Here is a 13,534-nt window from a genome sequence, read left to right on the forward strand (position 1 = left end):
GACTCTTTTTACATGATCACAGTCATTTCCCAGCGACTTACAGTTTAACTATACAATGACACATGATTTCGAATAAACTTCAATGTCTTCTCAATCTCATAGGTCCTGCTTAAGACCACAGCAGGTGATATTGATATGGAACTTTGGTCCAAGGAGGCTCCAAAAGCATGTAAAAACTTCACTCAGCTCTGCATGGAGGGTAGGTGACATCACATAGTTTAATTTACAGAACTATATCACTTAAAATCAAAGTCACCAGACGCTTTCCCAGTAAAATGGTGTACGGCTACTTGTAAAGCTACGTGTTTATCGCAGGTTACTACGATGGCACGATCTTCCATCGTGTGGTGCCAGAATTTATTATTCAAGGAGGTGATCCGACAGGTACGGGATCGGGTGGCGAGTCCATCTACGGTCGCCCATTCAGGGTAGGTTGAGCATTTGATATGATTTTCTTGATATGAAGTTAATAATGTTCAGAATCTTATGTTTTATTGTTCCATTACAGGATGAATTTCACTCCAGGTTACGGTTTAATCGAAGGGGTTTGGTTGCCATGGCAAACGCAGGTCCTCATGATAATGGGAGTCAGTTTTTCTTCACACTGGGACGCGCTGATGAACTCAACAACAAACATACCATTTTTGGAAAGGTCATATCTCACAGTGATAGTAAATGATATTCTCTGTCCATTCAACAACATTTGGATGTACGGTTGGTGAACAGTTTTTCTGTTGTTTTTTTGGCCGCAGGTCACAGGAGATACGGTATATAACATGCTGAGGTTAGCAGATGTGGAGTGTGACAATAATGAACGACCTCTCAACCCACATAAAATTAGATCTACAGACGTATGTTTGGTTCTGTCCTGTAAATGTTCTTTGCCATTTAAATGAAATCTTATTTATATGAAGTTGTTTGTTTTGTGCAGGTCTTACACAATGCCTTTGATGACATCATACCTCGTGAAATTAAAGGAAAAAAGGAAAAAAACAAAGAGGAAGGAAAGAAATCGCAGTCCAAGGCCACCAAGTATGGCAAACTCGTTTGTTTATTTTAATTTAATTTATTATTTATTTATGTGAATCAATTCCAACTTCAGCGACAATGTTAAGATAGGAATCAACATATGTAAGGTGATATTACAAAAATAAAATAGATGGGTATTGATTATTTCTGCAAAGGATTTGGTAGATTCGGATAATAGATAATATGGGCTGTTATATTTTTGGCCAATGATACGTTTTGACCATATAGCTTTATTGACATCAGCCAAATACTGAATAACGAAATGGTGTCCGTTTTGCTTTCATTTTGTTTTAAAAAATTGCGTTTGTGTTTTAGAATATTTTTCATTGGATTCTGTTTTCAATAATAAGACAATTATAATGTATTTTCTAGAAATTTCAGTTTGCTGTCATTTGGAGAGGAGGCAGAGGAAGATGAAGAGATGGATAATCAAGTCAGCCAGGTCACTTAAGCTTTCAAACCAATAGGAAGATTCCATTATTCCCAAAATGATTTATGTGTGTGAAGATGAGCCATTGGTTCACTAACATGTTCTTTCTTGCAGACCATGAAAGGCAAAAGTAAGAGCAGTCATGACCTGCTGAAAGGTGATCCCAAGTTAAGCTCCGTGCCAGTCGTTGACAGGTCAGAAAGAAAAACCCTCAGTATTCTCATGAGCGGTTTTATTAAAAAGCCCCTTGTCTGTTTTATTACATTAAAATAGTCATTGTGCTATGGTAGCATGTAGCTGTGATTTAAAATGTGTGCAAATCTGAATTAAACTATTATTTTTGTGGTTTTTCTGTGTGTGTGTGTGTAAAGGAATGACGACGAAAGAGCAGAAGGGGATTCTCTTGAGGTATATGCCTTTAATGTTGTTTTCTGTTTGGAGGTCATTTAATTCATTTCGTCCCTCACAGAGTGTTAATGTGTCTGTGTGTGTTTCGCTGCAGGACACGGATGGCGTGGAGGAAGAAGCTGATGGTGAAACCGATAGGGACAAGGTCAGAGAGTACATCTCCAAAAAACTGAAGAAAGATAAGACTGAGGACAAAACTGAGACCAGTCTTGAACCAGTGAAGACTTCTCGCAGGTATGGCATTGATCTCTAAGTTAGAATCTAATGATGATGTCATTTTCTCATTGTGCTGGGCTAGGTTTGAAAAATGTTTATAATTTTATGGTTTTTACTTATTATGTATTTCTCCGAAGTGCATCATGACGTAATGCAAACGTTTGATAAGCAGCTAGTTTTGAACCAAAGGTTCTGTTTTCACCTAATATGATCATGGTTACAAAGCGCAGAACGAGGAAAGATTTTGCAGTTAAAAGTGCACATGTTGTTAAATCTTGGAAATGGAAGTTCACCCTGTTCACAAAACTTTATTAAAAGATGTAGACTTGAGAACCTCAGCTGTGGATGTATGGAAAGAACAATGAAAGTGTTGTCCAGCAGAAGGCACTGTGGTTCTTTGAACATCATGTACTGGCAGGGGTGGAATCACTTTGGCATCAAAGATACTAAATGTTTTATTATTTCATACTGTTGATCTGTGCTGTGGCCTTTAGACAAAGTCATCGATATTTTTTTAATTCTCAGAAAATTGTAATCTTTTTATATTTCTTTTTTTTTTCCTGGACAGGAATAAGAAGTTATGACTACATATCAGATTTGATTTGATTTACATTATGCTGATAGTATTTAATATGCCATTAATTTGTAAAACACTTATCCATCTTGTTTTATATGTTGTGATTACGAGTTATAAAGTTTGTGTCTGGGAATTTGAAGTTGTTATTGGCAGGCCTGTGAGCACTAGTGATCGCATTTTAAAAGAAGCTTGTCTGATGTCTGGACCGCATACATCACTGACTGAGTCACACCTGTTTTTTCTTCTAAAGTCATGTTGCCGTAAGTAAGGGGTCAGTGTTTCGTTCATGTGTTCCATAGACGGATGCAAATCCATCTCTAGAATTGAAAACAGGATTATTTTGCACCCCGCATATGCTTGGAGCGGAGCATCCGAGTCCCCTGTGTTTAAGAACATCCACTTTTGGATGGTCCACGATCCAACTGAAAGCAGATATTTAGATTAGTTCTATTAGAGAGAACATTTTTTGAGTTCTTCTTAGGGGATAGTTTTTTTTGCGAAACCCACTTTTGCTAAGATATGTGCACGATTCACATATTTACAATGTTGGTCCAGTAAATAATAAATTAAACTTACTATTATGCAAAAAACAAAGCAAAACACATAAAAGAATACTTAAGACCCACAATAAGTGTGAATACTCAGAAGTTTTTACTTCGTTACAGACCCTTCGGGGGGGAAAAGTCAGTCCAGGGTATGTATGAGCTTTAGAATAGTTTGAGTAGTCAGAGATGCATGTCGGGCATGTTGTTACTGATGTCATAAGGATAAAATAAATATTGTGAGAATCCTTCACACATGTGGCGAGACCATATTCAAATTTGTGGGATGGTTCACAATGATCAGCTCGCCACCAATATATATTCACAAGATCAAGTTGTTGAAATTGCATACAGGACAACATCTTCAGCCTCTCTAAACCAGCAGAACTATATTCTGTCTACGACTACCTGATACTCCTAATATTGATAAAGGCCAATATCACCTGCAATTAACCAGAACCGAGACTTAAATGCACTTCACTCCTATTGGATGCACTTCAGTGGACACTATTCCAGTTCCTTCAAGGTGAATGAAAAATCTAGCTCACAAATCAACCTGCTCTCTCCCGCCAACCTGGCAACCCCAGCGTTACTCGAGAGACACAAGACTGTAATTCTCTGTCTTACATTAGAAAGATTAATTGTAAACATGATTCTGCAATATTTTGTAATAAAAATCAGTTCGAATGTTTTGGGCACCGCTGGACTTTCTAGGGCACTATTGTCTATTTTGCTCCATGCCTAAAGATGCTTCAAATTATTGCCTTTCTTTTGTACAAAAACTAAACAAAAGGAGACGCATATTTAAAGGTATAAGCTCTATAAATTCGTGTGGAACACAAGAGAAGATGTTTATGTGGTTTTGTGTCCATACAATGGAAGTCAACGGGGTCCAATTTTGTTTGGTTTCCAGCACTCTCAAAACATCTTCTTTTGTGTTCTGGAGAAGAAATAAAGTCAAGTTTGAAATGACATGACGGTAAATGATTAAAGAATTTTCATTTCTGGGTGAAATGTTCCTTTAGTACTTCTTCATAAGCCCGTAAAGTTTGCAGTTTCACTCTCGGAAGATTAGATTTTGACGGTCTTCAAAGCCTTTTCCACTTCAAAACCGCTGGCGCGGATACATATCGGTCCATCTCATGTAATCCATGAACCCATCGTATGACCTTTGAAAATACAGGGATTAACGGATTCATAACCTCAGCACTGACTGAGACTTTAAATGCTGAACCCTTCCCTGCGTTTCCCCCTCCCCTTCTGGAAGCACACCTGCCTTATCTCAACATCGGCCGTTACGTGTCTGGATAATTTTCCGATCATAATAAACACACTCTTTTCTTTTTCTACATAATGAAGTAATGGTCAAACCCACAGAGTCTCGCCGCTTTGATTGACAGCTAGCGAAATGCAGGAAGACTGTAGCATATTAACCACAATCGTAGTGTTTGGCTGCAAGAACTGTAACCCAACGCAGTGGTTTGTCTTGGCCCGCAATCAAAGAGTCGGCTGGTAGGTAGAGTATTGGTGCGAGACAAAGAGAGCATTGTTGAGACCGAGCGCTCTTTCCTGCTAGAAGGCTTTCAGGAGCTTTTAGGTGAAGGGAGAAGCTCTGCTTGCCAGTCACCTGGAAAGGAAGCTCAGGCTGTAGGAAGGATCTGATGTTGGTTGGAATAAAGTCTACGAGGCTCAAGCCGAAATCTAGGTCCTCTGGATCTGTGTCTGCCGCTTAAGATAGTATTTCATTTCCTGGTTGGCTTTCTTGATGTTTCTTTTACCGAGTGCAATTCAACACGGTTTAGAAAAAGACGTCCGATGTTCCTTCACTGAGGAAAACATGATTTTTATGAGCGGCTACAATCGTACAGGATTTTATTGATGGGTGACATCCAGTTGAATCCGGAATGATATGTACAAGGAAACGATTTTAGATTAAATATAAGATATTTAAGACCAGATATGAAAGTGTAATGGTTAAGGAACAAATAAAACGTATTTAAAACTGCAATTTGTAACTTATGCCCCTATATAGCCATCTCTGCTTGAAATGTAAAACTGCAGAGTTATCTTCCGCTGAAATCGTATAAGACCGTATTGAAACACTGATTTTTTTTAATGTATTTTCATGTAGGTAATATTCGATTTTTGTACATTTTTAACAAAAAGGTTATTTTGATTAAAAGTGGAATTTTTATTTTCAGAAAACCGTGTCATGTCAGTCATGGTAGCTTATATTGTTATCACGTCACATAATTATTTGATTGTGGTTATTTGATTTAAGATTTGTCTTTAGTTTTAATCGCGAGTGTTTTATTATGCCATTTAAATTGAATTACATTTTTTATTGGTTATGTTTTGTTTTGCAATACATTATCCATAAATTATAGCAGCAGTAAGTCTAAATATTTTTGCATGACCACTAAATTTAAAGTACTTTATAATGCAATAACTCAAGTACTTTATTGAGTAATGATAATAATTCATGTAATAATAGTTATTGGGCATCAGGATCTGTATTTTAAATATAAATGGTTGTGATATGATCATCATGGTATTTCAAGTTCTTTCCTCCTAATGGCTCCAGACTTATGACTCCACCTGCGATTTCTATTTCTTTTTAGATTTATGGATTTTAGATTATTCATTAAAAACGTGTACAACGATTTATATTTATAAGTCCATACCCACCACATTGAAGACGTAAACACGTACGGTTGGTGGCATTAATGAAGAAAGCAGCATGCTTATGGGAGTCCTGACACAGTGCATCTGGTAGCCGCCACTTACGCTAAACCCGACAGGCATTACTACACTCCAAAGTGCTTCCATATGGCTCTGGGGTACAGCCATACTAATATTTCCATTTTAACCTGAGCGACTACAGCTACAATTCAAAAGAGATATAACTGTGAAGCTGTGAAAAGAACCGAAGTAAAAGTGTACTAAACTGGCTCGCTCTTAATTTTTTACCTCATTGGTGTCATTTCCTTAAGCGCTATTTAGTGCACTTAGCATAAATGGAAGATGGAAGAACTGAGATAACGTCCGGGTGAATCAGATGTTGCGATCGACTTATTTAGTTTTACTTTTCAAGTGGGAAACTGATGAGAACTGAAAAGAGGTTTTGACTGGTTTATTATACTGAAAATGAATCGTAATGTGAAATCTGCCCCCAGAAAATGGATTGACTTATACGATTGAATCATTCACCCCAAAACGTTTAATGTTTTTTAACAAAGTAAATAACAATAAAAGTCTATTTGGTCTCATACACATGTTTGCGTTTTTCAGTTAAAAATACATAAAACGCTTTCAGTCATTTTTATCTGAAGCAAATTATAGCTGTATAATGAATGCTGTTTTATAGATATCTATAGAATGCTATAGGTACATGCGAGAAATATCATCCAGACATTTTACCCATACATACAGCTGAAAGGCCCATAATGACTTTGTCTCAGCCAGGTTATAACCCTTGACATTGTAGTAAGCGTCCCATCCTTGTGACCTTTGACCTGAGTCGTTACTGAACCAAGAGTCTGGATTTACAACCACCAGAATCTACCAAACCGTCGGATAACCTTAAGTGCACTCGTGTCATTATCTACCTCTTAAGCTGCTGTCGTCCACAAAACAAGATTTTTCACAAATTGTTTGAGGTTAAATTCCCACAAATCCCTCACAATAGACCCATCTTCTTTAATGCGAGCCAAACAGCAATTAAGCGACACAGACTCTTCTTTTTTGGCTACAGGTTGACGGTTTCTAATTGACTGCACTTGTCAGTCATCTGTCAGAGTCTGGCGCTCGATCATCTTCTCAAGAAAAGGTTGCTCTGATCAGTAAAGCACAGATTCTTTTGTGTGGAGGCTGTATGGGAAAGTCTAAGTCCTGGCAGCTGTGTCGCGGATCCGCAGGTTAACAGATTTCCAGCCCGCTGTAGCATGTCTTCTCTGTATGGGCCAGTCACAGAGATCACCTCGAGGCGACGGCATGGCACTCGTTCAGCAGAGCGGAGCTACGAAGAAATGAAACCTTTGTGTATTCGTTGAATTTATAGTGAGTCTATGATACACTTTTATGTCTTTAAAGGGACAGTTCACAAAACAATTTTAATTGTGTCATGATTTACTCACCCCCTAGTTGTTCCAAATCTGTTTACATTTCTTTGTTCTGATGAACACAGACAAAGATATTTGGAAGAATGCTTATAACCAAACTGTTCTTGGCCACCTTTGACTATCATAGTAGGAAAAAATGATTGATAATTTGTTTTGTTCTGTTGAAAACAAAAGATGATATTTCGAAGAATGTAGGAAAGCAAACAGTTCTGGGGCAACATTGTAGTGTTTCCTACTATGGTAGTCAATGGTGGCCAATTCATTTCAGCAACGCATGACGTCGCTCATTCAAAGTAAAGGGGAAGCGTTGACACAGACGCCCCCGTGTGGATCCCCGTAAGAGATGATTATTATATTTTACTCCTTGAAAGAAGGTCATTGTCCAACAATTATATAGTTCTGCCTGTGACAAAACCCTCCGATATTATTATCAAATGTTCTGTTTATGCAGTATTGTGCTCTTTAAGTGCTTTTAAGAATGGAAAATCCCTGACTATCCAGTGTAATTTCACTTCCAGCAAGTACTTGTTATGTTTGTTAACTTTACACAGGTTCTTGCGGTTTGAGGCTTTACTTGTGGTCAAATTTGTTCATTTGCAAGCAAACCAGCAGTTTCGACTATGTGGTCGTTTTTATCATGCACGTCAGTGTATATATACAGTGGTACGGTTACAATTTCAACTTTTTCTGCCACTTCATTTCTTCCAATTCATCATTAATATTTATTACGGAGCTTTCAGTTCTTCAATTATTCAGTCTCCTTTCAAAACCGTAGGTAGGCTTTGAGAGAAACCTGGAAAACCAATATTCTTAACTATCCTCCTTGAAACGTGATATGGTATTATTATACGCAGACTCTGCTGAAGCAATCTGCTGCGAGACCTTGAAGACGTTAGACCTCTCCATGCAACACTGACATTATACCGCTTGATTATAAAACCCTGAGCCGTGCCTTAAAAAGTCAGAAATCAGTGGAACTGGATGGTATTTCCACTCTCGCATGTGTTTTGGAAAACCGAATCCGAAGCAACCCACCCAAGAGACGTTTCTGGAGGCCGGTGGGGAAGCGAGGGTTAAATGTTCTGATTTATGTGAAGAATTGGTCTGTGGCCAGTCACTTTGTGTGCTTTCTTTATGAAATGTAAATCATCGAGAGGTCTCCGGGTTTCGCTTATTTGAATTGTCTGAATGAGCGACAATCTCTGGCTGCTCGGGAGAGCCGTGAGTGACGACAAAGTCTTTCCTCCGCTCCTCAGATTTTAAATGTACCCGTCAGGTCTCGCCTGGCACCTCTCTCTCCTGGTTTGTGAAATGACAATCTCTTCCCCGCTGGCGGCCGCAGAGGCTTCGCTTCAATGGCTGGCATTGTACTGGCTGATGGAGGATGTCTGCGGCCCCTGGCAGATGAAGTTGGGAGGTGGTGGGCACGCTTTGGCTCCCCTTCAAAGCTCTCGCTCATTAATAAACTCTCATCCCCTCCTCCTTTTATCACAAGGACACTTTATCACACTGTTCTTTTCTTTTCTTGAGTTCACAAATACCTTTTTATCTCGCTCCGCTGTCTATCAAAGTCGTATCTCACAGCGCAGCTATTTTTACACGGTCCGTCAATTTAATCCAGTGCTGTTTATTAACAGATTTCAGTCAAATTGGTCCGTTTTAAACGTGGAGGGATGACAATTCTGAATCATCGCTATTGTAATGCATCTTATTCTGTCAGGATCAGTCTGTCTCTCAAAGATAGACAATTGGTTGAGCAAGTTAAATATAGTTTACTAATACTATTGAAACAATTATTTTGATTGGAATCGTATCAAATATACGCCTAAATATAGTATTATTTGAAAAACTTGACTAAATGAAAGTTGCGTGAATAAACTGAAATAAGACACCGAACGTATTCACTGAAAACCAGTAGAAACTAAACCAAACAAAAAATGTTATACTATAAAGAAACTACAATTATTGTATTTTTATTTTTTTTAAATAAACTAAATATTTACACAACCAAAGTACATAATAGAATAACAACTAAAGTACATAGTATAACAAATAATAAAACAACCAAAGCACATAACAATATAAAAAGAAACAACTAAATATTTACACAACCAAAGTACAGAGTATAACAAATAATAAAACAACAAAAGCACATAACAAAATATAAAATCTGGTTAAACCAAATTAGCCTTTAGGCTTGTTGAGCAGGTCAATATACCAGATTCTAAACAAAGTAAATATTGATAGTATCACAACCTTTAAGCCTTTAAAGGGAATCAGTTTCTGTATTAGTTATATCAGTTATAGTCAACATTAAGTGGAGACATGGCCTGTGCTCCATTGGGAGTTAAATGAATACTGAGGAGGTCGACTCCTTCTGAGGAACAAAAGGACATCTGAGGAATTTGTTGAGCCCTGAGGTGTAAATTAGCAGGTGTTCCTCTCTCTCTCTTTGCATTTTTCTTGGCTTTCTCCACTGTTGCCTGCAATCTGGCTGAGGGGCCCATTGTGTTACCGTCTCCTAGGATATGCCTCTCTTGTTTGGTAAATGGTAGCATGTCAAGGCAAGCAAAATTATCACTTAGTTGGAGGTACTTCCCCATATATCCTGCCCATTTCCGACCATGGGTCAACATATGACTCTAACAGATAACTTTTCGCTCTTGTGGAATCTTTATCTTCTCTCGTCTCTTGCAATTAAATGTCCTTTGTTCATTCAAGAGAATTACATTCAAAGTAGAAACGCTTAAAAATGTAAATGTAAAAAATGTTTTGTCTATATGGTTTCATAAAGAAAATGTTGCACAAAAGGTTCAATGTAGTGTAAAGGGTTTTGTGGTATTGCTATAAAGAACCTTTTGTAGCACCTTTAAGTGAAACACGATTTATTTTACTATTTTTACATTCAATTCAATTTTATTTATATAGCAATTTTATTTAAGATGACCTGACCTGCACCTTAACTTTCTGTCATCTTAATACTCCGTCCATAAACTAACCAAACATTTGCTGGAAATGAAAATGTCACCTTTACCCAAGATAAAGCAAATCAGCTGGATACCCAAGCTTTGGATAAAAGCGTCTGCTAAATGACTCAATGTAAATATCTATTTTGTAGATTTGAATTATGAATATGACACAGACTTGCTATCGTGATATTTCATAAGGTATAGTATTGTAAGATATGTTTATGGTACCATGACAACCCTACTAGGGATGTAATGATTCACTGTGAGCCGGTTGAAATCGTTTATAATATGTGACGGTTCTAGCCGGTTGAGATGTTATTTGAATCACAATACATGTTTTGATCAGAAGGGGCTGCTGTGTTTACTGCAAACTTTGAAAACGTGGATATGCCAATATTTCTTAAATGTAAAAATCCCCCCCAAAAAAGCACAGATAAAGTCTGTATTATTGATTTTATTATTATATTAAAGAGACTTGTCTTATTCATTTTTTTATGTGATTTGGAATTTGTTTTAAAATTTGTTTCTTCAGAATAAGGGGGCAATTCTCGCTATTTACAAACCATTACCGACTTTTTCCCCAGTAAATATTTAATTTGTTGCTTATTATTAGTTAGCAAGGTCGTTGTTAGGTTTAGGTATTGGGTAGGATTAGGGATGTAGAGTATGGTCATGCAGGGATTTTGGAGGCCAAAGCGTTGCAACATGTTGATGAATCGCTTTTATAAAGACCTTCTACAAGGTCAACCACTGATGCCTTACTTTCGATCTCCGAGAATGTTGGTAAGCCCTGTCGGACATCAGAGAGATTCTACCAGAAGAATATAAGGGAACTTTTGGAAAAAGTTGTATGTTTGCTCAGAGGAGTAGATGGAACAAAGAGAGTCATTGTTGTAGATGGCTCACGTGTTTCTGGGCTTGAGTCCCGGGCTCTGCAGCTTACCTGCTTTGTGGCCAGGTAAGAACCTGGATTCCAAACAGAGCTGTCAGGTCCTATGAAAATATTATTATAGCCCAATAGAAGATGCTGGAGCTGCCAGAAACTGTAGGAGGGGGCAGTGTTTGCACATGGAGGCAACTTCCCCTCGCAGAACGAAGCCTGGTAGTTTATCTTTGAGGACCTCACACCTTGCGAGTATGTGTCTGCCTCTGTCCTTATCAGCTATCCTGTGACATCTGCTTCTATTGTCTGAACAAAAGAGATGGCTGTTCATTCATCTCCGCTGCAAGACCAGTGCAAACGTATTTGGTTCTTTTGGACAATTTGTACTTTATTTATAGCCTGTTACATTTATTTGTCACTTACTTAATAACAGGAAGTTACCTCGATGCCTTTTTGTTTATCAGGAGCTTGATTTACGTGCCTTGCTTAAGGGTGTCATGGTAAGGGATCACACCTTTCTGTTATCAACCCATAGCAATGGTCAACGCCAAAACTAAAAAAATTTGATGGTTAACTGCTGCTCTTGTTATTTCAAGCCTATACGGCTATCATTTATTTAAAAAATCAAATAACATTTAGCAGAATGTTCACACTGCGGTGTCAAAATGTCTTGTTCTTCCCATCCACTCTAAAATTCGCCCTGATGTCATTCCAAACCTGTATGACTTTCTTTCTTCTGCAGAAGACAAAAGAAGATTTTTGGAAGAACGTTGGCAATCAAACAACTAGAGCCATTGACTTCCATAATATGGACACAAAACCACTGAGACATTTCTCTAAATATCTACTTTTGTGTTCCACAAAGTCATTTACATGTTTTGAACGACGCGAGGGTGAATACATAAATTTTTTTGGGTGAACTATCCCCTTAAGGTCTATTCATTGAAACACGTATAATAAATTACGACTAACAGGACCGTTTTGGACATCTTTACCTCTTGTCATCATCAATTGGTCATCAATCCACATGCACAAATTGGGCCAAATGATTTTCAAATGTGAGTCATACCGAAGTTCCCCTGAACCATACACCAGACCCCCATTTTTAAGCTGACTTGGGCTGTACCGAGGTGCGCTTTTGTTGCCAGTTTAAGATCACCGATCAGGTTCACAGCCATAAAGATCAGAAAAAGGCCTCGCTGCACAATCTGTGGGACTGAAGTGTGCCGATTCAGCGTCTTTTCTTGAGGTGCCAGATCCCCTGGTTGATTTGGAAGCCACACTGGACTTTTGATCTAACAAGGCGCCACACAATTTATTCAAGTTTTGCACTTATTTGTTCCTGACACATGCTGGAAGGCTGCGTTTAAGATAATGGTTGCTTTTATTACTGTTTATCGCGAACACAGAATTCTTCTCGGATTGTTAAATGAGAAGCTAATGGTCGGGAAACCCTAAACTGTGGAGTCGTTGATGTCATTAAATGAAACCAGTCCGTGCCAACGTGCCTTTAATGCAACTTTCATTTCTTTAGCTTTTTGCAAATTATTATGTTTCTTTGTGAGATGCAAATATGAAATTCATATTTTGTAAATATCATAAGTTTTATGTTTAAAAGTAGCATTAGCATTAGCATTTTTGGTCTATAACTGCATTGGTAATTTCCACATCATATTATCTCAGTGAAGCACATCTTTCCTCATCTAAATGATTTGTTTCTGATCGAAGAAAAATATCTTGTGTAAAGATGCTACTCGTGTTTTTCCTGCCATAACACGCGTGACTTATCGTGAATGTTTTCTTTCCAAGAGTGAAAATGAACTCCAGCTCTCTGTTGAATGGTTTTCCACAGTGATGAATTGCGAAAAGAAGCTCGCCAGCTGAAGAAAGAGTTACTCGCAATCAAGCAAAGAAGAGATGGAGTTTTGAAGGAGGAAGAGAAACCGAGCGAGGGTGAGTGTCAGCATCACATGATCACAGCTGCTGGTACTGACACAGTTTCAATTGAGCTAATTTATCATTTCATTTTAACACATGAGGTAATGAAGTCTTAAGCTTTCCTGCATGCTTTTTTGAGACGTTTTCTTTTTGTCGCTTGTTTGTTCCTCTTTACAATAAGGTTCAGTTTGTTACCCTCAGTGATTATTTTAAACAATATTTTTCCCCCTCTAATACTCCGTTTAGTATTGTAGGGGAATTCCTATATACGTTCCTTGACTAGTCTCTAGATGTTGTAAAATAGTGCGTGACATGGCAGAACTTTCTTTTGTATTTAGACTTGGCAAGAAAGTTTATGAGATTATCTGTTAGCACAAGTTCTTGCAATAAAGTTAAAGTGTTGTTTTTAATACAATAAATG

General features: G+C 37.9%; 1 protein-coding gene across 1 annotated transcript in view; it reads left to right on the forward strand.

Annotated features, from left to right (window-relative positions):
- The window catches only part of cwc27 (CWC27 spliceosome associated cyclophilin), a 33,592-nt gene that overhangs the window by 566 nt on the left and 19,492 nt on the right, over nt 1-13,534 (forward strand). Inside the window, exons 2-11 of the mRNA XM_079449347.1 lie at nt 103-199; nt 316-428; nt 509-652; nt 753-851; nt 932-1,032; nt 1,402-1,471; nt 1,574-1,653; nt 1,831-1,867; nt 1,962-2,101; nt 13,028-13,128. Coding sequence (XP_079305473.1) covers nt 103-199; nt 316-428; nt 509-652; nt 753-851; nt 932-1,032; nt 1,402-1,471; nt 1,574-1,653; nt 1,831-1,867; nt 1,962-2,101; nt 13,028-13,128 — 982 coding nt within the window. The remainder of the gene's footprint in view (nt 1-102; nt 200-315; nt 429-508; nt 653-752; nt 852-931; nt 1,033-1,401; nt 1,472-1,573; nt 1,654-1,830; nt 1,868-1,961; nt 2,102-13,027; nt 13,129-13,534) is intronic.

Source organism: Barbatula barbatula (assembly GCF_947034865.1).
Source record: "Barbatula barbatula genome assembly, chromosome: 24".
Classification (NCBI taxonomy): Eukaryota; Metazoa; Chordata; class Actinopteri; order Cypriniformes; family Nemacheilidae; genus Barbatula; species Barbatula barbatula.